We start from the raw sequence: 27,923 nt of genomic DNA on the forward strand, positions 1-27,923 counted from the left end.
CCGATCGTCCAATGCATCAAGACTGTAGCGAATTTGAACAAGTTGACACTTGTCTAGCAGCTTGTCATCAAGAACGAGGGCAGAATTAAGAAAATAGATCCAGGCAGATCATACCGTCCTCTTCCGTCATGCAGTATACGGGAGGGCTTCGCTTGCCGTCGCCGGCTCCGGTGAACGCGAGCACTTGTATGGAGTAATTCGTGTACTTATGCAGTGTGTGCAGATAGGTGTCGGTGGTTGTGACTCGTTTAATCTCCGCCACATCCGCTGCAACATACATCTATTTTAATATTCATAGTTAGTTAATTAGAGACATTTAAACATGCAAAAATGTTAGAAAAAAAATCTCTGGAAATCTTTAATGTAAAAATAAAGGCACGTATCCTAATGTTTGTGGGCTATAGATCCTAATACAACAGCAATATATTTCAACCTTTGCGGGATTCTCCCCACGGCTGGTAGAATCTTGGAGGTAAAAATAACGGAAAGTCCTAAGTAAATGTGTGTATTTTCACCAAATTTAGTCCATATTTATAACGATTTAAAACTACGAAAACATTGTTTAACTAATAAAACTCGTCAGCCAATTACAAGTCGAGAAGTAATGTAGAGCGCTCTCTTTCGCACGATATAAAGAATTATATTTCAATGGAATTCCCCCTTTCGATGCGTCGCTGAGAATGACGTAATGTAGCTCCTACAACCTTCTTTCAGCATATTGATGACGTTGGTACATGATAGAAGAATTTCAGGCTTTCTAATATTACTGTCTTACTTCTTTATCGGCTCTATAAATTTTCTGTAATTTAGCACGTGGATTTCCAAGAGAATATCACGGATTGACAAGCGCAGCGTGATAAGTCCATCAACAAAGTGAACTGAAGACATTATTAAGGTTGTAGGAAAACACTGGACGCTATAAACCAGTCTTAACAACCTTACCTAAATGTTCAATGATAGAAGGAGGAAAAAACAAAGATATTGTGAACTATGGAAGACGAGAACGAATATAATAATTCAAGTGGAAACATTTTTATGATATACAAAACCCTGTTCCCGATTAAATAGGGGTGGAAGAAAAAGTCCCCAATAGCGGGGGCAAAAAAAAACCGGTGATGATGATCTTGGCTAAGATATTGTGTATTTGAACCACCTGTGTTTTCTAATTTATCAAAGAATCTCATTCCTCTTCACAGCTTATTTCAAGGGATAATCCACTTTCCATTCTCAAGTTGAATGAAGGTTTTGCAGCATACATACCGTGGTTGATATTGAGTGGTGCGTAGATAACTTTATATCCTTGGATGATGCCTCCACGGTGCTCATGGGGCGGTGGTCCCCATGTGACCTTCACACTGGAAGAAGATAGCGCCGAGCAAGACACTCTTGTCGGGTGGGATTCTGGAACTGGAGATATATAACTTTTTAGCATCCCATGGATTATCAGGTGCCCTCACCAGCATCTTGTAGGGAGATAGGCTGTGAATGGTTACTTTCATCAACCAGAATCTTTCCCTACACTGAGGATGCTGTCATAAAAGTCATAAATTGATTTTTTCTGTTAGAGTGCTACAGATCTGTCACTTCTGTCGTATAGGATGTTATGTAAAGAAAATTTTATGTTTCATGAATTAAGATACAACATAAAAGGTCTTTGATATCTATATGTCTATAGGTAGGCTTACCATACGTCTCGGTTTGACCGGGATAGTCCCGGTTTGAGATCCCTGTCCCGGCGTCCCGGCCGGTCTGCATTAGCGTCCCGGTCAAACTTGAACAGCACCGACACCCCAACCAATCGTTCCCCCGTGCCACCCGCGCCAAAATTCTAATGAAGCTAATTACTCCGAGAAATGGGTCCAGCTATTCACCCATTTTCACAAGCAGCATATTGAGGTGCCAAATTTAAAAAAAAATTGTGGAGTTTGCTGTGTGTCTGCCCGGTACTTCAGCGCCAGTGGAAAGAATTTTTTCACAGATAAAAAAATGTGGTCTGACGGTCGAGGGAAGATGAAAGAATGCGTTGTGGAAGCCTTGCTTACGTGCAAACTCAACTTGAACATGTCATGCAGTGAATTTTATGACAAAATTAAGCACGACAAAACGATTCTGAAGAAAGTGCACTCTAGTGAAAAATATAAAGCAAGCGTGGGTGAATAATAAAACCGGGCAAATTTTTAGCGTTGTTTGTATTAATTGTACTTTGTCATTTTCCTTTTTAATAAAAAAATTCTTCACATTTATCAATATGTTTTCAATTCATAATAATTTTGATTGCATTTCAAATATGAAAAACACAGCGAAAAGCAAAATGAAAATGAGTCTCTTTCTCTTCTGCGTCCCGGTTTGGCACTTCGTAATTATGGTAAGCCTATCTATAGGATATGATATACACTGTTAAATAATGGAACCAGGTATATTAAAACAGTCTTCTTTATTCAAATACTCACCTCCTTCCAGAGTGGTGGCAGTTACAGGAGCTGAAGCAGGACCTGCTGCAACACCGTTAAAGGCTCGCACTCGAACTTCGTACCTGGTGAACTTCTTCAGGGCGGAAAGACTGAGTTCAGTGGCAGACCAACCGTTGACAGTTAGTGTTCTGAAATCAAAAACGTACCACCGTCTAAACACATATACATCCTCTTTGGCAAAAAATGATAATATAGTGGTTTGATTAGTTAATATATGGCAAATAATCTAACTTCTGTGTAATGGATATCGTGAATGTGAACGAATGGGTTCCGTAGATATATTTCTGATGACGTCATGTGGGTACCATAATGCAGAATGGATTTCCGACTTATGCGCAAATAATCAGAAGGTTTTCTTTACCCTGGCTATCAAAAATAGAAACCATAGTTATGTATTATCCATGAATAATTAACCACTGTTCTAAAACCTGGGAGTAATTATCCGAGAGCGTAAATATTGGGCGGTCACCCTATTTTCATTTATGATATGAAACTACTACCAAACTGTTCAATATATTATCATATTATAAATGAAGAGTAATACTCCACTACAGGCATAAAATAGTCGGGACAAAAGAATTTCTAATTATCAAAAGTTTGAACCTGGAGGCATTGCTTCCAATAAGTGTGGGCACGTCAGGCAGGCCACCGGCGCTGGCTACGCCAAGTTCTGTGCAGGTGACGGAGTACCCCAACAGCTCACCGTGCCAGGCGTCGCGAGCTGGTGGTCTCCAAGAAACATGCAGCTCGCCCGGCCCACCAGCCGTTACGTGAACACTGCTCGGTGCTTCTGATGGTGCTGTGGGTTAGAAGGTACAAGAAGATAAAAAATTAAAGAAGTACGTTTATCTCGAAGATATTTTATCATCAGATATTCTTCGAGACGGATATCTGTAAGTGTACCTTGTGTACGTTCTTTAGTAGAAAAAGTTCCCATTTTCTGTTGCTGACCTTGTGAAGTTCTTAAAATACTCTTTAATAGTGTATCTTTCCCATAGGGGAATACACTATGAGTGTGAAATGCCTTTTATGCCTATGTCATGTACCCTCCTCTGCATGAAACATATCGCAACCTATAAACCCAGTGTTTATACCCTTCTGCGTGTACCTACTAAAACTGTTTACTTCTAAATTGCATATAATGCTAGTTTTTCCACTAAATCTAATTTTCACCGGTGTAGAATCTGTAAACGTTTACCACTTCTAGAATTAAGGCGTTTTCTTGAACCACAAACAGTTACTCACTAATCGTGAACATCCTGTATGTATAATTATATAGAAAAATAACAAAAATAGTAAAATGTAAATAAAAATGTGGTCTAGAAACGAACATAAGAGAAGGATGGTGATGATGGGAGACGATTTGAATGTGAAGAAAGATGGAGATTGTAAAAGATATAAGGAAACTGTAGTAAAAGAGATTGAGAAGGATATAAGGAGAAAGTGAAATAGAAGCATAAAATTAAAAAAATGATTTACCCCAAATGTAACTTACCTTTCTATGAAGATAGATAAAGATTTTGTAAATAAGAAAAGATAGAGTATGTGAATAACAAAATGAAAGACATAAAATATATTGCGGTTGTGTAATTCGCATTGTTTGCCGCATACGCATTTATCAGCGGGCTGGCGGGTGGTGCACTTTGTTGCACGACTACCACTGCATGTGCGGAAGTGGCTAAATATTGGTTCTTTTCTTACTTAGGATGGACTTCCGCAAGGTAACGCCTAATTCCATTAAATAATTATATTAACACGGCAATGGATGATATAGCGATCTAGTCTAAGTGAAAAAAATGTATATGTGGTACTGTACCTTCTTCTTGTGTCTTCACAACCACAGGTTCGGTGAAGGCGCTACGGTCGATTTGGTTAATCGCAGCGATGCGTATCATGTAGGCTGTGTGCGGCTTCAGGTTGCTCACCAGGGCTTCGTAGTTTATGTCTCCTTTCTTAGTTAAACTGCAAAGTTAGTAGAAGAATATTATGTATGTAATAGCAACCATGTTTATTAAAGTCTTGTTAGTGTGTTAGAGTGCATCGTCCTTGAGAAAGGATCGGCGGGTCAGGTCGTCAATGCTAATATAAAGTTCATAAAGTGACACCTATTGAAGATAGATATATATATATATATATATATATATATATATATTAGTGTAGTGATATGCGAATAGGAAAGTTCCAGTAGAAGTATAAATGACCCCATTTAAGGTACACACGTATGAGTGTGGGACTACGTGAAGGTTCTGATATTTTTTTTTTTATAATGGTCCCCGCTGTTGGGGACCTCTCGTTCCCCTATCTCGTGTGTGTGGACTTTTTAATTCTAGTAATTTATTTATATTTTTTTTCATTGTCATTCTTTTCTTTTGTGTATCATCTTATCTGTCGTACTGTTTCTTTCATTCTACAATTCTCCTAGTCTTTCTCTTTCATTCCATTAGCCATACATCCATCCTCAACCACTACATTGTAAGTTTCCTTACTATTTTATTTTGCAACATTATTTATTGTTCAAATATTAAACACGTATTTTCTTTGTAATTATCATCTTATGTTATACTATTTATTGCACTATTTTTGGTACTACTATATTCCTTTTATTTCTATATTTTAGTGTTTGTTTTATTTTTACCATTTATTACCACCTTCCTGCAGTAGCTGAGGTGGGGTTCTGATATTAACGTAAAAGAGTTTCAGTAAGGAAGGGGGTGTAAAATTAGTACTAACGTGACGTGAGAATGGGGGGAGTGGGGCGCGTGGACGGAGACGTTGAGCGTAGTGGCCGAGTCCCAATGCGCCACGCGGACGGAGAGGGTGCAGTGCTGGATGGTGTACGCTTGCAGGGCCGAGTTGCCATCGAAACCCTGGCTCCAGGACAATCGCACCGCGCGACTCATGATCTCCGTGACTGACAGCGACTGTGGCATCTCAGGCTTCTCTGCAAATTGATAAACTCATCTTATATCATCTGAATCATATTACATTCCATCGGAACGTAAACATCAATCAGGAAGGAGTCAATAGCCTCCCTGATAAGCGGAGTAGATAAAAACTCATTCATAGCCCTCTGCAAAACAATTGCAAAATGTGCCATTGAAAGGAACAAAACGCAAACACAATAAATAAATAGAAAATAGATAAAAAAAGAGGATAAAATAGAACCAAAGTGATACATAAACTGTGATAGAGAATAATTATAGGATAAGTAATAATAATGTAAAATAAAAATGTACAATAAAAAAAAATGTATAACGAAAAATGTAATAACAAAAGAGAAAAGAATGAAAGATTGAACAGAGCAAAAGAGAAAGATAGAAGAACTGTAGCATGAAAGATAGATAATAGACCGAAAGAGACAATAAAGTACGAAAGAAGAGAAAGAAAATTAAAAACTATGTAAAAAAATAAATTGCAAATAAAGTCCCAATAGCGGGGGTCATTAAAAAAAAAAACGTAAACATTTCGTAATAAGACCATGTAGTGCACATACACATACACACGCGTACACAAACACATGTAGAAATAAATAAACATCAGTTGTAATATGGTATAATATGAGTAATAAGATTTGCGATTGTAGATCTCGGGTTCGATTCCCAGGAGACAATCGTGTGTAATTCACACTTTTTGTATATGTATGTAATGTTACCACTGCTAAAATCAAGTTTTTAGAGGATAGGTAGCTGCATCTTATGGGAACCATAATGCTAGTATGCGATCGCCAACCTGCCTGCCAAGCGTGGCGATTAGGTTATATCCATATATTGATGGTGGAGGCCTATGCCTTCCAGTAAACTTTAATGCTCCTCTAAGTTAGTTATTGTTTACTATCTATCCCAGGGAGAGATTTGGTACCATAGATCAATGGCATGTCACGTTCCAGCAGGAAACAGAAGAATGCATAAATAGGTATAAAAGCTACAAGGCTTACATTCATTCTTTTATAGCTTTTACAACTGTAACTATTGGCTATTTACTTATTAACTACAGGCTGAAACGACCAAAAGTATACATAATTTTTATTTTAATATACACATAGCGTATTTAAGTGTAATATTTCGTTTTATTTTGTTGCTTATTATGGATAAAATATATTGTGTATATGTTTTATTTAAACCGACAACAACATACAAGAAATATATACAGTAATACCCCGCTTTACACGACCCTGTTATACGCGGTTCACTATAACGCGAATTGCAAATTTCGCGCTCAAATGCCTTGAATTACGCGAAAGAGTGCGTATAAATATAATGTAGTCATCAACTTCTCTATGGTCGCGAGATCTCAATCCCCAACGGTGTTGGGTGTTATGAACGTATTTTACAAGAACGTAAACAAAACGTTACCCAAAAGACAATAGATGTATTCTTCCGTAAAAAATAAGAGTATAAACCTCGTTATACGCGAATTTCAGTTAACGCGATTTTTTTTGGAACGTATCCCTCGCGTAAAGCGGGGTATTACTGTATATATTTCTTTTATGTTGTTATCGGTATATATATATATATATATATATATATATATATATATATAATAAAAATATATAGTAATATATATATATATTACTTTGTAAGTTTGTAAGTTTAAATAGATAAATAATCTCTATTTAAAATTCTTAATTTTTGATTAACAATATAGGCGCCATTATTGCCAGACAATTGTAATTTAGGAGTGTTCAAGACAAGAGTAAATAAGTTTCTTATAAGCATGCATGTATCATGGTAGATCTTGTTATCGCATCAGGCTTGACAGAGGTCAAATCCTTCGTCTATAAAATTAAAAAAAAAAAATCGTTCGAAATTTGAATGCCTACCTTGGACGGAAAGATATATATAATGGTCGCTGTGACCAAACGCGTTGACGGCCTGACATTTATAAACACCGGAGTCTTGTCGATCAGTTCTGCTGAAGTAAAGTTGGGATCTTAAACCACTATCAGTCTTTGCTTCGGATATACTTAATCTGTAAATAGAAATACACATTTAAACTTAATTACATGAATTAAAACATTCATTTTTTGTTTATATACACAGCCAAGATATATTGATATAAAGAGGCGAATGTAAATCTTATTTGTTAGTAAAAATATTTTTCATCTGTTTTCAAACATCCTGTATTATATAATCATTCTAAAATATTTTGAAGAAATAGTTCGTTTTTCAAATTATATTTTTATTTTTACATTCACGTGACTCTTTTACATAGAGCTAAATCTGTTCCTGCAATTTCAGGATATCATGCCTCTAGGCTTTTGACTTGACTTGCCGATGTTAAAATTGGGCAGCTATCTAGTTTGGAAGGTTAGTTAGACGTCTTTGTTTAGACTTTGCCAATGCTTTGATTTTTACAGTATTTTTATTTAGCTTTCTGTTCAAAGATATTGATAAAATTTGTTTATTCAACATTGAAACTTTTAACAGAACTGATATTGATCGTCGACTTATTTTCTATTTATTATTCAAATCTTTTTTATTTTTGTCTCTGCTTCTCAAGGTGATAAAGTTATGGAGAAGAAGCAGGAAGAAACTCCACAACGAACAACATATTTTAATAAAGTTTAATACAGATTTACATATATACACTTTATCATGTATAGCCTAAATGAAATCAAAATAATCAGGCGACATCATTGGCAAGGAGTCTTATCATTTAAACATTCGTTTATTGAATAATAATCTTTTTCAATTCATTATTAATATACTTTTTTAATTATATCAATGGTAGTGTGACTCGAATTAGAAGAAACGCAGTTGACATTACAAACATGAATGTTGTAATATGTTTTAGTTTACATGATTATACCAATGTGTTTAAAAATTAAAATATATTCATATTTAATTATTGGCTCCCGCTATTGGGGGCCTCTCGTACCCGTAACTTTTTGGGATTAGGGACTTTATTGTTCAGTAATTTTTTTTTAATCTTTTCTTTATTTATCACTCTCTTTCACGCGTCACAATATCTTTCATTCTTCTCTTTTGTCCTTCATAATATCTTTCGTTTTGCTCTTTTATACCTTCTTTCTTTCCTCGCCTTTCTTCCATCATCTTCTTACTCTAAGGTGGCTAGGTACATTTTGTTTATTTTTATTCTTTAATTTTATCTTACATTTAATTTATCTTTATTTACACATATTACTTTCTTAATTCTTTATTACACATTTCTTTTTCTATTTCTTATTATTAGTTAACAATTTATTTTGTGCAGAGTTTATTGAGTACCTTATCCTATACAGTTTTATTTCTTTCAACCGTATCACTCGCCACCCCACGAGCGAAAGATAGGAATGATGGGCGAATGTTGTCCACGTTCTTTAGAGGTTGTTACTATAATAAAATCTATGACTTAACAAAAGTAATTGTAGATGAGGATATAACAAAAGGTTGTACCTATAGGTAGTAAGGTCAAGCGGCCGGGGACCACGGGACCAGGTGAGTCGAAGAGGAGCGTCTCCTCGAGCTTCGCATGTTAGTGTAGCCGGTGAATCTCTCCTCGCAGACACGTTATGTGAAGTCATTTCAAATCGCGCCGGTTCTGAAATATAATATTTACATTACATTATTCATCATCATTATCATTTTAACTATAGAAGGTTCATTGCATAGGTCTATCCCACAAGTGGGAATATGCGAAGCCCATCCGAGATTCGCAACTAGAGGGCCTGCATAAATAAATAAATAAATATATTCTGTTTCATATAAGTTCGTAGCAATGTTGTCTTGCAGGTAGAAAATCTTATGTGATATTATAAGAAAAAACCGGAAAAGAAAAAAAGAAAAGCTAAGAAAGTTTAGTTATTTCACATGTAATATGAAACATGCCCTGTTTTATATTCATTTAATTTCATTATAAATTTAATTATATACGCAATATATTTAATCTATATTGCGTATATAATTAAATATGCCTATAATAATCCTATGCCTAGAATAATCATTTTTTAAAAGTACATAGAAATGGGAAATAAAATAGCAGTAAGATTGGAATGGAAATAAAAAAAATAAGGAAAGTGAAAAAGTTATTAATAAAAATAAAATCCCTGTCCCCAACCAGATAGGAGTGAAAGGAGAGGTTTCCAGTAGCGATTTACATAAAAGAACAAAAAAAAGAGATCTTTGGGTGAGGCCCACGTCTTGTTTGACAAGTTCAACTGAAAAGAAGAAAACTAAACGAATGTGGAACATTTAATGGCAGATGACGTGAAAGAAAAACTTTTGATGATCCCGAAAAATTGTGTCAAGTTGACGACCACAGGCGTAAGGGATGAAATACATTTGACAATATACATAAGTTTATACACGACACTTGAGTTTTTGTTGTTTCAGTTTATGATCACTGTATGGTTTTCTACAAATTGGCACGGATGGCTTTATTACTCATGAAACTTTGCTCGTTTATTTATATACGTGTGTATGTTGATTGGTTTTTTCAAATATTACGTTGCTCCTATAATTCTCATTATGTTACTAACATATTTTTGATACATATCATCTTTTTATTCCTGCCATAGGGACTGCTTCACACCTGCCCATAGATCTACAATAGAAGTAGTTTAAAGTGATTTGCATCTGGTTTTGTCCAACTTCACATACTTATATATGGATGTACACCAAAACCTCACTTTGCGTCGTGGTTACGTTCCAAAAAACACGACGCAAATTGAAACGCCGTAAAGTGAAGTAAGATTTTTTATAGCAAGCCATGTAAAGATCGAAAATAGGTTCCAGGATTACGTAAATACTACTTCTTAAAAAGAAAATTGAATAAAGTAAACATTTAAAAGACAATAATAATATAACTCTGTCAATAAATAAATTGGAAAAATATTTACCTTTTTTAATCAGAAACAACACGTAAAAAATTATATGAATTAATTATTCTCTTTTAAAAAAAACACAACACACTACGTAATTGAAACTGAACTTTAAAATTAGCAAAACTAAGTGAAAATAAAACAATAGTGAAAATAAAATAAATGTATTCAAATTGCGTTGTTTTTAGTTAGAAAGGGAATCCCCGAGTTTTAATGGCATGACGCAATTAGAAACATGCGTTGCCATCTTTAAAAAAAAAAAGAAAATTTCAAATAAAAAATTAAAGACTGGAATCCAAAACAACGCAACCTCGAAAATCTAACGACGCACAGTGAATATTAGTACTAATTAAGCAGCGACGCAACTTCGAAAAAAAAACGCAAAACGAAACGATGCAAAGCGAGGTATTGGTGTACTGCACTTTACCTGCCTTTCAGTCGATAGACGCTCACTTCAAGGCATAAGGCTTTCATTATTTGTGTCGTGCAGCCCGCATGCAGCAAATATAACAATGTCGTCAAATGATTATTTAATCACAAGAATCTTTCACAGTGCCGCCTGATTATTTTGTATTTCTCATAAAGTGTATATGTATAAATCTGCATTGTTAAGATTTATTAAAGGATGTGTAGTTGTTGAGTTTCTTTCTGCGTTCTCCACAGTTATTACACGTAGAGAAGCAGAGTAGAGTCAAAAATAAGATAAATAATAAGTTGACGATAAATGAGAGTTCTGTTAAAAGTTTCAATGTTGAATAAATTAATTTTATTTTATCGCATAGAAATCGCCACTTGTTCTTTCAGCCATCGATTGCTAAGCATATATGCTTCAAAGAAAAAGAAAATAAAATTTAAATCACTATGTACTTACCATTGATAGCAACAAATATCGTTTTGGTCAATGGAGAGCCGACACCATTTTCAGCCTTGCACATATAATGACCTTCATCATACGGTAATGCCGATTCAACCCACAGTGTTCCGTTGGTGAAGAACTGGAATCGTCCCCCGAGGTTCACCAGCGGAATGAAGTCTGATGGAGCACCGGCTGTAAAGAGTTATTTCATTAAAAACTTTATTTTACAATATAAAAAGATTTGATGGAATCAGGCGTTGCCTTGCGGAAATCCATACTAAGTAAGAAAAGGGCCAATATTTAGCCTTCCGCACTTGCAGTGGTAGTCGTGCAACAAAGTGCACCGCCCGCCAGCTCGCTGATAAATGTGTATGCGGCAAATAATGCAAATTACACAGTCACTCTGTGTTTGGCACTAATCGGTGTAACAAAACTCCTAAAGATGCCTCGTGGAAGGGTGAAACACGTGTTGAGTGATTTAACGGTGGCAGTTGTGTAATTAGGCTAAATATTGGTCCTTTTCTTACAATTTAAAAAGATTAAAAAGAATTAATGGCCAGTTTCGTTTACAGAAAAAAAATACAGAAGGCAACATTTCTACGCTGATAGAAGATGAAAAAACACGCCATATCTTCCTAAAGTATTGCAGAAAGGTTATAAGTGACGTAATTAAAATAAACAAGTACTTGTGGAGTGAGAGTAGATTGAGGCACGAATTGTGAGACAATGAAATATACTAAACAAAATAAAATATGAATATTATAAAGAAAAACTGGAATGCCAAAAACATGTAAAAAGTTGTATCCTAGAGATAAAGGCTTTATATGGAAGGCAATGAAAGAAAGGAAAATAAAGTATGGAAAGTAATGATAGATTATGTGACGAATAAAAGAAAGATATGTGCAGGATGTCCAGAAGGAAATTATTAAGTGAAAAGCTTATTAAGAAGAATAATGTCCCTGTGTACTTAAGGTAGTGGGTATACGAGAAGCCTCCGATGACAGGGACCATTAAAAAATGACTTGAATGATGAATAATCAACTGTATATGACATAAGAAGAATTCTGTTCACGATCATATTTTGACCGGAGAGTTGCTTTCAAAAAAGGTCAGGTTTTTTTTTCAAAATTTCCATCAATTTCCTCAAACTGTCAAAGACGTCAAGTTTCAAAAGCCATTACTTATATTGATGATTTAATTATCTATGCATTTTTCTGCTTTTTTCTATATGTATTTAAATATAGAACTGTCGTTCTCAACATGTAGCTTGACCAAAAATAAATACGGATTTATTTTTATATGTATAGATATAAAATTTATATTAAACAAGTTAATTTACATCTGACAGCACCAAGTCCGCCGGAGCAGCTATCTATTAGGGACATTATTCAATTATAAATTCCTTGTGGAATAAAAATAATTAATGAAAATTTATTTCATTCATCTCCTTATATTCCAGCGAGTTTATGAAATGATTTCAACTGTGCGGAATATAATTCTAATACCCGCTGAATTACTTCAAATTAAATTTAGTGAAAGATTTGCGTTTGTAAATTACATGAATTATAATTATTTTCACGGTTTTATTAATTGTTTTTATAATTCATTCTATTAGTTAAATAAAAATAATAATTAATATAAAATCATTGATAAGTAATAATACTTCAAAATCTTTTTTTACTTTTATTGAAATGTACAAAATGCCAGCATTAAAAATAAAGACAAGTTTGATATCTCTTTTTTTATTTTCAGGCGACAAACGTGTAAAGATCGTCTTGATATCATCGGTCTACTTAGTGAGAGGTTTAGGCCACGTCTACCTCTTGGTTTATCTGTTGTGTGCAATTTGCCTCTCCCACTGTTACTTCAAAAGAGCTATTCTTCGAGTTACGTCGATGATTTTGGTTCTCAGGCGATCGAGATCCTCATGTCTGATTCAATCTCCCTGCTAAACTCAGGTCTAGCTCTCTCCATTGTTCTTTAGGTGAATTTGAGTGTACTAGAGTGACTCTAGGGCAGTGATTCCCAAAGTGGTCTATATTGACCCCTAGGGGTCTATGACAATCTGCATGGGGTCTACGTCAGCGAAAAAAAATTGGGGGTCCATGAAATGAAAATGGGGGTCCTCGATAGTGGATCTTAACACATACACTGATAGTACCTATTTACTTACATCATACTATCTTATAATATCAAAACATTTACATTATTTTTAAAAGTACCTATGAAGTAAAAAATTTATTATATATGTTTATAAATTTGTGTAAGTTGTAGGATGTTGGTATTCGCTTTGTGGTTGTAATACATTTTGATACCTTTCAAAATTGACGCCAAATGTTGATAATTTATTATTAAAGCATTAGGTTCATCCTTCTTACTAAAAATATTGACTTATTGCTTATATTATTTTATTTATATGTTTATTTAATGTTACGTATATTTCACACAACAGATACAAAATTTTATTTTGAGTAGTTTTAATTTAAATTCAATTAATAAATGTATAAATTAACATGTGATTTTACTTTAAGTTTTTAACAATAAACTTCACTACAGTTAGAAATTTACAGGAAATCAATATCAGGTAAGTAGGGGGTCTACCCAACACGGAAAAACATGGCAAGGGGTCTACGACACAAAAAAGTTTGGGGAACTCTGCTCTAGGGCGTAGGAAATTAGTAACCGTGTACGTAATTACAATAAAATCCCATGCGTTACTTAGAAAAAGCACATAAAAAGTAGTACAAAAATGTGATATAAATTATTTTTACATGGAATTACAGCTACTGAATTTCTAACTCTAAGACATTTGTAAAAGACGGACGCTTTTCAGAAAGTAATTATTGGAATCAGGCGTTACCTTGCGGAAGTCCATCTTAAGTAAGAAAAGGACCAATATTTAGCCACTTCCGCACATGCAGTGGTAGTCGTGCAATGAAATGCACCGCCAGCCCGCTAATAAATGCGTATGCGGCAAACAATGCGAATCACACAACCGCCACCACCAAATCACTCAACACGTGTTTCACCCCTCCACGGGGCATCCTCAGGAGTTATTAATTTATTATTTATATTATTACACAAGTCGGTGGTCCTTTCCTTTCAGAAAGCTTTTCGAAGCTTCATAACTTTAACTTATGGGATCATAAGTTAAAGAGAGAGAAGAAAGAGAGAGAGAAAAAAGTATAAAACCTCTTTGCTTCAGCCATGTGGTCTGCGGTGTGGGTGATCCTGTAGTCTGGCAGTGAAGAGCGACTGTCTCTCCAGCTAGCACGGCTTCGTCTTTCGGCTCCATTATCCATTTTGGTGATACTGTAGCATGCAATACATATTTACAATATTAGCTTTCGTACCAAATACAACAACTTAGTCAAAGAAATTACATTATATTATATAATACGGAAATAATAAATATATATACATATATATAATATCTATTGTATGTATTCCTTATCTATCTTCATCATTGTTTTAGCTGTAAGACGTCTATTCTTGTAAACATACCTCCCTCATAGATTTTAAGTCTCCCTTGTGGAAGTAAATAATACGCTTCGCTTTCAGTCTATGAACACACCTATTTATACCCTAATTGAACCTGAATGCGGTGAAGAAAAGAGAGAGAGGCCTTAAACGAAATCACTCCATAACTGAAGGGTTTAGGTCTGTCAAGAGATAACACATCGCTATTTCTGGAAAGGGCATATAAATGAGTATTGGTATGACAAATGTCAGGCTTCATTGAACCGTATTCAGCCACACTCTAAAACTGCAACATTTTTTTTCACAATTTGTGACACAAGTTATATGAATGTACAATTAAATTCCACAGTACTGATTTTAATGCGTAGAATTAAATGTTGTTAATGCTCATTCAGGAAGCTAATTGTTGATGCTCACTCTTTATAAAACTATATTTGTAAAGAGCAACTGTTGAGTTTTCAGTTCTCATCAGCAGAACTGCCTTCCGAATCGGTAGAAGCTTCCCGAATGAACAACAATGCTGCAACAATGCTTATGATTTTGAACGCGACGAACCCGATATTGTGAATTTATTAAAAGCCTGTTAATTAATGTCTCAAAAGAAAATTTATAATTCAATTTGCTTTTGAAAAAAGAATTAAGTGTATACCCAAAAAAAATATGCCAACGAGCTATAAATTCATAAGGCTTCTACACCTGTAGGCAGTCGTTCCGTATTTTACTCACCATTTTTAATTGAAAATTGCGTGGATGATTTATTGGTGATTATTTACAAATTATCTCTTTTGTTTTCACATATAAATTTAAAAACGAATAGGATCTCTCTTTTGAGACAATTTACACGAGTGATTTACGTATAAACAACAACATTAATTAAAAATATATATTGCAATGTAACATATCATAAACCTTACCTTTTCCGGCAGCTTTGGTTAAATATAATGAAACATATGTCTAACTTTTTCAGTTAAAACATTTGCGATGTATTTCTTTAATGCTAAAATCTCTTTCTTAAAATCTAGCACTAAATTGATGACGAATCCTCTCACAGTATTCCTTAAGTACACAATTTAGTTTTTAAGAGAATTGTACGCTTGTTATTATAATATTACATAAGTTAGGGCAGGGAAAAACTTTTTTATACAGGATGATCTATTTAAAATCTTTAAAGGAGTATATATATTGCCCATTTGTCATCAAAAATCTTTAATAATTTCGTACTTATTTATTGTATGTTACATTATTTTTTTTCAATTGGTATATGACAGGCCAAGAATTCTGGCAGTACTAAGGTATGCAAAGACAAATAGTAATCGAAAATTTATTTTGATATATAGTAATTTGATTTTTGATAAAATCTTTCTTTCTGAGCCATATATTTATTCCCTTAAGGCTTTTACATCGATACTCAATCAGCCTGTATACTTATTAACTTAATTATTAGGTTTATAATTGACTTTCGTGGTTGATAGATTTAAAGAATAAAACTTTTATTCATTAGTAATTATCTCCCTTTTTACTAAGCAAGAGAAGAATGTTAGTAAAAATAAAATATTAATAAGGTTGTATATATAAAATACAATTACCCTGTCCCAATAGCCATCTGTAAAATCCAAAGAGGTGCAAAACAAAAACGAAATAACTTTATAACAGAGCCTTTTAATGTTAGAAGACATCATTTTCTTTTCTTTCTTTCTCAAATTGCCGTAAATAATATAATAAAAAATCATGTATTATTCGTTAAGCGAATATAAGTTATGTTTTTTATACAATGAGAAAGTAGGATGCAAATATATTAATATGAAATTATTAATATATTTGCTGTATGATTTTATACCAGTGAATATATTGCAGCGAGCTTTATAAAAGCTTATTATATGTTTAACTTTCACATTAACTTTTTTACTTTTAATGAAGGCAACAGATAATTTCAATGGTTTGTTGACTCATTTACATGATTGATATTATATTGTACGCATGAAAAAAAAATTTATTAAATTTTATTTGAAAGAGAAACTGTTCAGTTTCTGACCTTCTTACTCAACAGATCAGCGTCAACCAGTGGTAACTTACTGCTTATAATGTTAAAATAATCGACGATTCAAAAGCGCATGTTAATGCATAATTGAATAAAGACATTTTGAATTTCGAATGCTTGGTGCAAGCGTGACTTGGTGCTAAGTGCTCTGGTGCTTTTGTGCTCTGGTGCTTAAGTGCTTTGGTGCGTTGGTGCTGTAGTATCAGGTAGCGGTTACCTTTCACCACAAGTTCAGCGGTGTAATTAACTTTGGCTGCGGTATTGGAGGCCACACAAGTATATTGGCCGCTGTGTCTAGCCGAAACCTCTTTGAACACAAGGTTGCTGAAAAAATCAGCACCTCTTTCTTCCACCTACACAACCAATTGCGTTGAATATGATTATAGGTTTGCTTTTTTGATAACATACATATATGTCTTATCTTATTTAAAAACATCCATGAAAAGAAATTGTTTTTGTTGATCATCACACACATGCCCTCACTTGTTGACACAGTAAACACGCATAGATATACATGTGTGTGCAATCATTAACAAAAGAACACGCTAAATAACACAAAAACATATACATACACATTTTTATCTTTACATATGTTCCAACAGACACACTAGTTTATACTCATATTTGCACACAGTGTTTCTAAATAGAGACTAGTCGATAATTATTGTAAAATAGTATAAATGAGAATTAGTTTTGCTTTTTAAATGTCTACAGACCTGCAAGCTGGACGGTATGGGCGAATTGTCTTTCAGCCAAGTGAAATGCACGGGCATGTCGCCCGACGTCACGCTGCAACTCACTTGAGCGCGTTTGCCTTCTTGTAAGTTCGCGGAGAATGAGAAAGGCTCGATTTCCGGTGGATCTGGAAAAAGCTCAGTATTAATTCTTCGTTTTTTGTATGTTAATTTCTACTTATTCCTGAGTATACTTCTTCTTTTCAGCTGATTTATACCAACTGCAAGGTATATGCCTCTTTCAAAGATCGCCACGATAGTCAGCCAGTCGCTGCTTGTATTCAGCAACTTCCCGGCATCTTAACTAAGTCGTCTGTCCGTATAGTGTGAGGTCTACCTACGCCGTGTACACCGGTTTGTGGTCGTCACTGGAGAACCTTTCGGCTCCAACCGCCAACGGTTGCACAAGCAATATGCTCCAAGAAAATTAAAAAAATGTATATGAAAAAATTAAAAAAAAATGTAAATAAAAAGTCCCTGTCCCACACCAGATAGGGGGTACGAGAGGCTCCCAATAGCGGGGGCCATAAAAAAATACTCCATCTACCGCTACTTAAAATAAGCAGTTCCCAGATCTACGTTGGTGATCTTTGTTCTTCTACAGCTATCATTTATGATTCGTTTTAGGTTTTATTTATTAATCATTATACACATTGTGGGGTTATTTAAAAGGCGATGTATTAGTGACTTTGAACCATAGTTGATTGATAAAATCGCTTCATTCTTGAGTGTCAGTCATCGGTGCCTGGTACTACCTGTGTACTTTTCTCTTTTAGATATCGGCGTATGATAAGGCCAATGTATTAGTAAATTTGAGTCGTTTCCTTTATTCTCATTGATTGAGGATTTAAAAGAACTTACACTGTTATAGTTGCTGTCAGTCACAGATGACTGACACCACTAATCAGTTGATTATATTCTACCATGATCAATACGATTGACGTAGCTATACATTACAGGTAATTTTCAGGATAGTAGTGAGTGTCAGTCACCGGTGACTGACGTTGTACATAACTTACCAGTTGGTTCACAAGGTCTTAGAATACTCACTGCTAACGACAAGCTGCAGTTCTCGTCGGGCTATCTCGCCGTGGGGTCCGGTTACGGCACACGTGTACGCCCCGGCGTGGGAGGATTCAACCCTCGACAACCTCAGAGCTCCTTCAACGTTGCCGTCCCATTCCACTTGATTGCCGTCTCTCTCCCACTTCACAGAGCTAGAAATAATTATTTGTTTATTAACAAAGATATTCATGCTAAAAAAAAATACAAAAATTTGAAAGACCATTAAACTTTAAGTAGTACTTATGCGATATAATAATTAAGAACATGGCTGTGTCAAAATGGGTGACTGACGCAGTAATGCTGTTGTCTGAGTTAAACACTCATTATACTTAAAATCTTTTTTATCTTCCGCACCAATAAATAGTTACTTAACACTAATATAGTATTTCTGTGTGTCAGTCACACATGACTGACGCTATCTGTAACATGCAAAATATAATTACTGTATAGCATGCAAATAGAAGAGTGATAATTACATAAGAGTATATATAAAAAATATTTTTTAGTGTCAGTCATCGATAACTGACACAGAAAGAAAAAAGCAAAGTTATGTGAGTTACATAGCCACGACCATTAAAACCTTATTACTCGTACGCGACAGTAACCAGCGACAGGGGTCGTCAACCTACGATTATTATACACAGAAGTATTACCGGAGTTTCTTCCCCCACTTCTCATAGTGCTAATGCTTTAAGAGTGGTGGTAAAGTTAGTAAGGTATCTGACTAAGTCGAGGTTCAACTCTCTTGTGTGGTCTTGTGTCGGAATGTCAAGTGGATATTATCGACCAGTGCTTGCACAAGCCGAGGTACACTCGTGGGGTCAAATGAAATTAGTAACACCATGGAGCTTTCGCCGAAGATTTAAGAGTTCAACAGTCTATATATTGGGTGAAATTGTAACATGTAGCCCGATCCGGGGCTTACTAGAGAGCCATATAGTTATGCTACCTTAAAATACGTTTTAGGCCTAGCCGGCTACATAGATAGAAAGATGATGAAAAAAAGAAAATATGAAACACGAAAGAAGAAATTTAAATCTGAAAAAATCATTTACACTCGTTAACAAAGTTTCTATCTCACATGAACGAGAGGTCCACAATAGCAGGGGTCACTAAAATTACCTCTCGGACACAATTATATACGAAAAACAAAACGAAATACCTGACCTGTATATACACGTTTTACGAGATAATTAAATCTACTGCGACTAAATTTGAAACTAATACGAAATGCGTATTAATTGCAGTTACAGTTCATTTGATACCTCACCTGATTGGATAGCCGGAGTACGGGCAGTATAATACGAGTTCGCGGCCCGCCACCGCCCTAATGGGACCAATCGATCTCACATACGGCGGACCTGAAACATTCAGTAAAATAGACCATTCGTTATCAAAACTATTTCAGATTAACATATATTTATTGCAGATATTTATAGCTCTTATGTGTTTAGTTTAACCATCATTCATATATTACAACAACATTGTTTTGGTATGTTAAAAACTTTTTTATATTCTCTTTTATAAACTACACAAAACAACTTTAACGTCATGATATATAAATATGTAGTAACAGATGATTAAGAATCAGGAATCTCATGAGGAGCGTCTTAAATCTGAATAAATACATTTAAAAAACTTTTAAATTAAACGGTTTTTTGATACCCATATTGTGGTGGTTGTGGAAAAATATGTACCTAGTCCGACATATTGGAACAGCGTCCATATTGAATTTTAATTTTTGACATAATCATCGTATTTTAATAGTGTAGCCCTTTCATTTGATACCCATATTGAGGGGGTTAAGGAAAAATATGTAATCCGCCTTTTTGTATCGGCGGCCATCTTAGATTTATAATGTTATTGATTGTATTATATTGTATTGTCATCTAAATTAAATGTGTGTACCAAATTTCAGATCAATCTGACAACGGGAAGGTGCTTAAATTTCAATTTCTAATTTTGATCCAAATAAATTCCGTACGGGTCAGGTACAAATATGTTTATAGTCGGATACTAATTATATTAGATTTTAAGAAAAGTACTGTAGTATTTTAAATAAAATATTTTAGTTCACATATAAATATGTGTTTAATGTAAATCAATTGCACCATTACTTGCTACAACTTGTTGCGATATAATCTGCAAATTTATGTTAAGTAGAAGTTTTCGGTTGATTTGAAATAGTTGGCAACTGCCTTAAAAACAACTTGTGCGTATTTCCACAGTTATGATTCGATCTCTAAGTTTTATTATATATTTATTTACATTTAAATATTAGGTGAACCGGAAAGTAATGTCGTTTCTATCGACATATTTGTAAACTAAATGGCAAAAGGTTGTTGATAACGAAGGTGAATATGTTGTTGATTAAGAATAAAAACTCGTTAAAAATGTAGTCGTGTGAAATTAACTTTAGAGAGACATTACTTTCCGGTCTCCCTAATATCTTCACCAAATGTTTTACTACTACTATGGCCTTCGACTTAAAGTTAGTTGTTGTTATTCGTACTAAATAATACGTATGTAAATAATTACAACAGTTAAATAACCTTTAAATGAGATTATAATAATTTTTAATAATAATAGTAGGAATATTTGCGAAAGTGAGCGCCGGTAAAAGCAGACTAAGCTTATTGTCCGTTCTTCATAGATCAATATGGTTCTTCGTAGTTTTATAAATTGAAGGATGACACTATAGGGAAGTGAGAAGGAGGTCAATATTGGATTTTTATGGTATTTTTCAAGTGTGTTACAAAACCATATCTTTATTTTTAGTACTAACTTCACATATATCACGTGTTTATGTTTTTAATTTTATTTTTATACAAAGATAAGACTATATGTTGTTGTATATATTTAATTAAGATTTTTTTTTCTAAGTGTAGCACGAAGGGCGGTGGTGGAGTGAATGTCGCTCAGGTATATGCAGTAAGGATCAAGTTAAAGTTTTAACGGAATTGCCACTGAATGTATGCCTTAAAAGAGATGGAGGAGAACTGTGAAAAGAGTCATTGACCCTATTATAATTACTGCACTGGCAGGAGCAGATGTATAAAAAATAAATTGCAAGTATCGACGGTCCCTACGAATAAAACGAGTCTGAAAAACGAATAAAACGCATGTTTTCAGGAGAGACGAATAACTAAATACTTAGTATATACCAAAAATGATTACACTTATTTCACTACGTAAAAATGATGAGAATATAATTGTGTATCTTCTTAGCGAGTGAAATGGGAATAAAGTTTAGATTTATATAATATAATTTTATTCTTGTTTGTACTTTACCTAGTTTATTTAGAAAAAAAAATAACTTTGCTAATCTCCGCCATTTTTAGTCAGAAAATTATGAAAAAAATTAATAAGGTATATTATAACTCGTAGATTGCAAATATTTAAAAACCCGATGAAAATGACAAAGGTGATTGTCGTTTTATTCAGCGGAGACGTCGATATCATAATAATATTACCGTATATGTTAAGTCTTGAAGTATGAGATATTTCTCCTAGCGAGTTGGCGGCTTTGCAGGTATAGAGTCCACCGTCTTCAGATCGGACAGAGGAGATGTTCAAGTAGCTGACAACATCATTGCTCTTCGTTGCGAACTGTTCCACGCTGTATCTACAACAAGGCAAATCAATACAGTATTTGAAATCATGAATATTATTTTATAATTTGTCACTCAAGCGTTGAACTCTTTTATACAAAGCTGTAGGAAAGAAGTAAAAGGTTCTCGAGTGGCGACCACAAACCGGTTGACGCGGCGTGGGTTGGCCTTCGACTAGGTAGACCTATGACATGGTTAAGGTTCAGGATAGAATCGATCATCGTAGCGATTTTTGGGGAAGACCTAAACCTTGCAGTGGAAGTAGAAGAAGGATAGTAAAAAATACATACAATTCTAAGTGTATATCCAAAATGACTCTTTAACATAAATCTAAGTAGCCGCCATTTGTTAAAAATAAAAAGTGAATGAAATATTTGAAAAGACTAGTAATTTCGAATTTCGAATTGTTTATTTAACAGGCCAGTTCTTAAAATTTTAAGCCCTACTAACGTATATGCGTTTGATACATTTGGCATATAGGTAGAGAGTTATCATCACCTGTGTCCTCTACTCATCGTGTTCAGGGGTTGCCCGTCCAGCATCCATGTGAAATGTGGCGGTGGACTTCCAGCTGCTGAGCATTTTAGGGTCACAACCTGACCTGGACGCAACACTTGCTCGATGAACGTGTATTGAAGCTCCGGCGCCGTGTCTGATAGAAGAATAAGTATGTTCTAGACATATTTTTTTATTTTTATTCATTGAGACAACTTAAAATTAGTTATACAATAGTAAGCGATTTACATAGAAAGGTTTCATCACAATTTTCTGCCTTTAGCATGATTTTGATTGTGTGGATTTACAAAAGCATCAAAATCCTACATTTAAAAAAGTTACTAAGCTAGCTTGACATATATGTTTATGTATATATTTATACATATTACAAATTCGAGTACCATAAAATTTATTCGTGCCCAATTACATGTGGATTGACTCTAAAAACGTGAAATTCTAATTCTTCGACCATTTCATTCAACGTACGCGGAGCACGCAGAAAAAATAAGTTATTTAGATATTTACTATGGCCATAAGCAAGAAAGTGGATTAGAATTAGTCTGCTGAAATGATGGGACATGTATAAATATGGAACTAACTCGGATTCAGGAAACTAGTAGCGGGCAAACGATCGCGCGAAATAAAAGACAATCAGCGCCATCTAGTGTTGAATAGAAGCACTTTATATGTTTTATATTATGTTTGCTGTTTCTTACCACCAAGGCGAAGCTCAGCGCTGGCTTGGGCGGAGTCGCGTTCATTTCTAGCTATGCATTGATAGACGCCCTTATCCCCGCGATGGACGGCTGGTATGACGAGCTGTTCCCCGCTGTTGAGGAGACGAAGGCGTCCACCAGCCACGCCCGCGCTCACGGGAACTGCATTGTGAAGCCACTCCAACCTCGGCGCCGGCCAACCGCTCCACGTGCAGTTTATGGTCGCCGTACCACCGCTGTTTACTACCTGCACAAATATAGCAACTTATATGATGGTGTAACAACAAGCGCAAGACCACGAATCAGCAAATGCAACATAGTGTGTCCATTCAAAAGATGGACAAACGACCTTTTTAAATTCGGCGAAAGAGTCTGTATATAGGCCATTTCAATCGCTCCTCTTGGAAATCTATAGATAAAATCTATGTCCAACAGTGGGAATTTTGCGGCTTAAATGATGACGATAAAAAGCACCTTTACCTGAGCTTCAAAAATTAGTTATAAAATCTGCATGTACTAATGTAATGACTAGTATAAGATAGATGAAAAAATTCAAGGCATTTGCAAGACGCACATGGGATATGAGAACAAATAGTAATAATATTCATCAATTCTAGACAAAAAATCGATGTGATTTGATTCAATATAAGAAAAGTTAGTATCAGGGTGTTGGTTTAGTAGTCGAGGAAGTGCTAATCACGTACTATGGTACATGCGTGTCACGTTGTATGTTCTTAAAAATCTCGTGTGCGTTTCGTGTCTCAAAGCTCACATACGCTGGCGGTGATTAGCATTTCTGTGCAAACATTTGTAAATAATTTTGTAGTCTATTAAGTAAGGCCTTCAAGTTCATAATAGAGTACCTACAAACTATTTTTTTTGGTGTTTTATTTCGACAATTTTGTTATAATTTTGTATCGTCCTTTATTATAGTCGTTTTAGTCGATATTTTTTGATTATGTTAATATAGATAACTTTTATATTTCCAATCCTATAATCTCCTCTGAAAGCCTTTGAGATTAGCTACCTTAAATGATATGTAGGATTCTTTTTAGGGTCGGTAGGTCTTGTAGGTAAAAACAACACAAAGTCCAAACTAGAAGTGTGTATATTGATCAAACTGAGCGCATATTTGTACTGATTTAAAACTAAGAAAACAATTTTCAATGAACAAAAACCGTCAGCCAATATCAAGGCAAGAATTATTGTAGAGCGCTCTCTTTCGCCTGTGGTAAATATAAAGTGCTTTGGAGTGGGATTTCCCTGTTTGATGACGATGACGTAATGTTGATCCTTCATAGATTCAGGCTATGTAACCTCCGCGCCGTACCATAACGATTCCTTTAAGTTCGCAAATGCAACTTATGCAATATAAATAAACCGATGTAAGCAAGGTAGAAAAATACATCTTCTTTCTACATTATACTGTAAGCATTTAAGTTTTTCATGTTAAAATAATGGGATTAATATTTTTTTAAATGGCCTCTCATCTAGGGCCTCTCGTATTCCTATCTTTGGGAAGGACAGGGTCGTTTTATTTAATTTAATATATTTTTTTCACATTATTTTTATTTGCGCGCTATTCTTGCATTTTTCTTATAATATTTCGTACTTCATCTTTCTTGCATTTTTCTTGCATTTTTCTTATAATATTTAGTACTTCATCTTTCTTTCCACATTTATTCTGCTTTTCTCTTTCATTCGATATCATTCATTCCTCAGTTTTACATTTCTTTATTGTGTTTAATAAATTTTGTTCAATATACTTTTCATTTATGTTTTTCTTAATTTGTTATTTTATTAGTTACACTTATACATATTTTTAACTTTTACTTGTACCGATTGTTTTTTTCTAAAATTTTCCTGCAAACTTCGAGGAATATTAGACTCTTTTCGTCCTCCTTTATTAGCGAGGCCATTAACTCCTTGCAGATCTTCATGCCTGACCGGCATTCGGAGTCGACCCGGGGTCTTCCGAATGCGGAACAGTGGACTAGACTAGGACCAGGTGGACCACGGTCTGGTCCACGCCCAGTTCACAAAAGCACGATAAATGAAGTGTAGTATATTGTTTTTATATTATCACAGTCTAGTAAAATAAATCAGACAAAAAAATTGTATTTCCATATAAAATTTTTAAGTGGTATCTCAAACGCAAAGCACCTTCGTAAAGAGCACGATCCATGAAGCTCTAGCAAAGAAATTAAATTTCATAAGAAAAATGTACGTCAAAACACGTGAAAGCGCATCTAATATGGAATATAACAGGTTTATTCGTTTTTATTCTGCTTACGTGTATGCCCACTGCGCATACAATGAAGTACAAACACGCCTTGAGCAAACACTTTGGATACTAGGCTATGTGTAGAACAATGTTTTACTCCGTAACGTGTTTGAGATGATCTTTAAGGCAACTTTAACGCCAACAAAGGGTCTTGTTTAAGTCCTTAAACGTTGTAAAATGCTATAAATATGTTTTTTATTTCCATAACAATAAAATTACTATAAATTTATTTGTATATTATATATATTTAATCGTATTGCTGACACACATTTTAGCAAATGAATAAACTATATATGTTGGCTGTCCAATATTTCCTTTATTAGTTAATTACTTTATTTATTTGCAATATTTACTTTATTTTCAATATATTAGTTAAAAAATAGGCATAAATTTATTCATTTAAACCTTTTACACTTATTTCTAATCACAGGTTGATTATTATTATTGATAAAGTGATCGCTCTAAAATAAGTCATTACATTTTTTTGTATTATAATGTGATGGGCCACTGCAATTAAATAACATTGTTTTAGATGAATAAGTAAATAGGTTTAAGTATAAAGAAAAAGGTAGAAAATACCAAAAATAAAATATATGTAATAGTATTTAATGGAATCAGGCGTTAACTTGCGGAAGTCCATCCTAAGTAAGAAAAGGACCAATATTTAGCCACTTCCGCACATGCAGTGGTAGTCGTGCGACAAAGTGCACCGCTCGCCAGCCCGCTGATAAATGCGTATGCGGCAAATGCGAATTACACTACTGCCACTGCTAAACCACTCAAAACGTGTTTCACCCCTCCACGGAGTATCTTCAGGAGTTATGTTACACCGATTAGTGCCAAACACAGAGCCGACTCTGTTACTTAATATGTAATAGTAATTGATGATAAGCAATCTAGGAATAAAAATATATCATCTTGCGTTGGTCGATCGAACAAAGAAATAAAAATAAGAGATATAATATATGTATCCTACATAAAAGGTCTGTGCCATTTGGCGAAAGAGGTATTCAGATGACTCAATAAAAAAACTGTTAATTTTAATACACAATTATTCGAATTTCGAAAATGATTTTTCTTCCCCCTTTTAATGTTACTGAACCTTTTGAGACTTTGATAACATACATTAATGAGCTAAGCTAATAAGTTATGAATTTACAACCTTTTAAAGGTTATGTATTTATAACAAATAATCCTGCTAAGGATTTTTCCTTATTCTCGGACGTATGAGTTTTGTTATCTATGGTATATATTTATATATATATCAATCTGCACTAGGCTAGGAACAAAACGAAAGATATAAAATACGAGTACAAATGTATGAGTGTAAAATAAATTTTTCTTTCAAAGCTTTCCCCATACCCCAAAAGGTCGTAAACAAAAGGGGAGACGTACAACCGCCCTTTACGTTCTGATAACGATCGTGCCACAAGGTGTCCATTTAAACGAAAGCCTGAATTGTTTTTACTTAGCATACTTATTTTTAAACTACCCATCGCTCCCGGCTTCGTTTGCTTAATATGTATAGTCTCTATGATATACGTTACCCATAAAATATATATTTTGGTAGACTCTTTATTAGAAATTACTTAATATAGGCATTGAGGTCAAAGCTTCGACATAGGTTGCCGATAATATATGTTTAGAATTTCGACACAAGGACACCTGATGGGGAGAGGGGTTGCTTTTAGCAGACGGTCGAAGTGGAGCGCCGCCTAAGCCTCCGTCATCTAGTATTACAAAACTATCCTGTGAATTTCAATAACCTTATACATTCATACAAAGTATCGCAACAAATTAATGACGAAGAAAATGTAAGAATGTATTTCGTATACAGCAAAATAAGAAATGAATAGGTGACGTGAAAACATAATTTACGAGACCGTTTCTTGCTTAATCAAATTGACCGTTGACCCCCGACCCCGAGGATTTCGTGCGAACAAACTTTCACCCACAAATCCGAAAGTTCTATCTGGATCACTTTCCTAATGCTTCCGTAGACAATAAAACTGATAAGTAAAACGAACCGCTTCGGGGTGACAATATTTTATTAATCAAAATACTTTTAAGCCGGATAAAATTGAAGACAATAACATTTTTAAAAAGGCATGTAAAAGTAGAAAAGTTCTATATATATTTATATATTTGTCGAAGTGAAAAGAAAAACTAAACTTAATAATTTTCTTTTAAATACTACTGTATGAAAACGCGGAAACAGTACTAAATAATATGTAACGTTAACCCTTCGATAGAGGAATGCGATTAGCGATCGTTGGTCGCAGATTCGATTATCGTATTACATTCATTATATATGTTTACCATAACAGAATCGCCATCACACACATCAACCCGCC

The 27,923-nt window shown here is 34.4% G+C and overlaps 1 protein-coding gene across 1 annotated transcript in view; it reads right to left on the bottom strand.

Moving 5' to 3' along the window:
* Positions 1-27,923, bottom strand: part of Dscam3 (Down syndrome cell adhesion molecule 3) — a 213,434-nt gene that overhangs the window by 21,761 nt on the left and 163,750 nt on the right. Inside the window, 17 exon segments of the mRNA XM_068770466.1 lie at positions 115-267; positions 1,261-1,407; positions 2,451-2,599; positions 3,075-3,270; positions 4,288-4,433; positions 5,202-5,412; positions 7,291-7,439; positions 8,867-9,011; positions 11,162-11,338; positions 14,339-14,458; positions 16,882-17,017; positions 17,381-17,526; positions 18,449-18,615; positions 19,734-19,824; positions 21,937-22,088; positions 22,573-22,726; positions 23,286-23,532. Of these exon segments, the coding sequence (XP_068626567.1) occupies positions 115-267; positions 1,261-1,407; positions 2,451-2,599; positions 3,075-3,270; positions 4,288-4,433; positions 5,202-5,412; positions 7,291-7,439; positions 8,867-9,011; positions 11,162-11,338; positions 14,339-14,458; positions 16,882-17,017; positions 17,381-17,526; positions 18,449-18,615; positions 19,734-19,824; positions 21,937-22,088; positions 22,573-22,726; positions 23,286-23,532 (2,686 nt within the window).

Source organism: Battus philenor, unplaced genomic scaffold, assembly GCF_028537555.1.
Source record: "Battus philenor isolate CCGP_79_NKW_IND1 unplaced genomic scaffold, ilBatPhil1.0.hap1 SCAF_3, whole genome shotgun sequence".
Classification (NCBI taxonomy): domain Eukaryota; kingdom Metazoa; phylum Arthropoda; class Insecta; order Lepidoptera; family Papilionidae; genus Battus; species Battus philenor.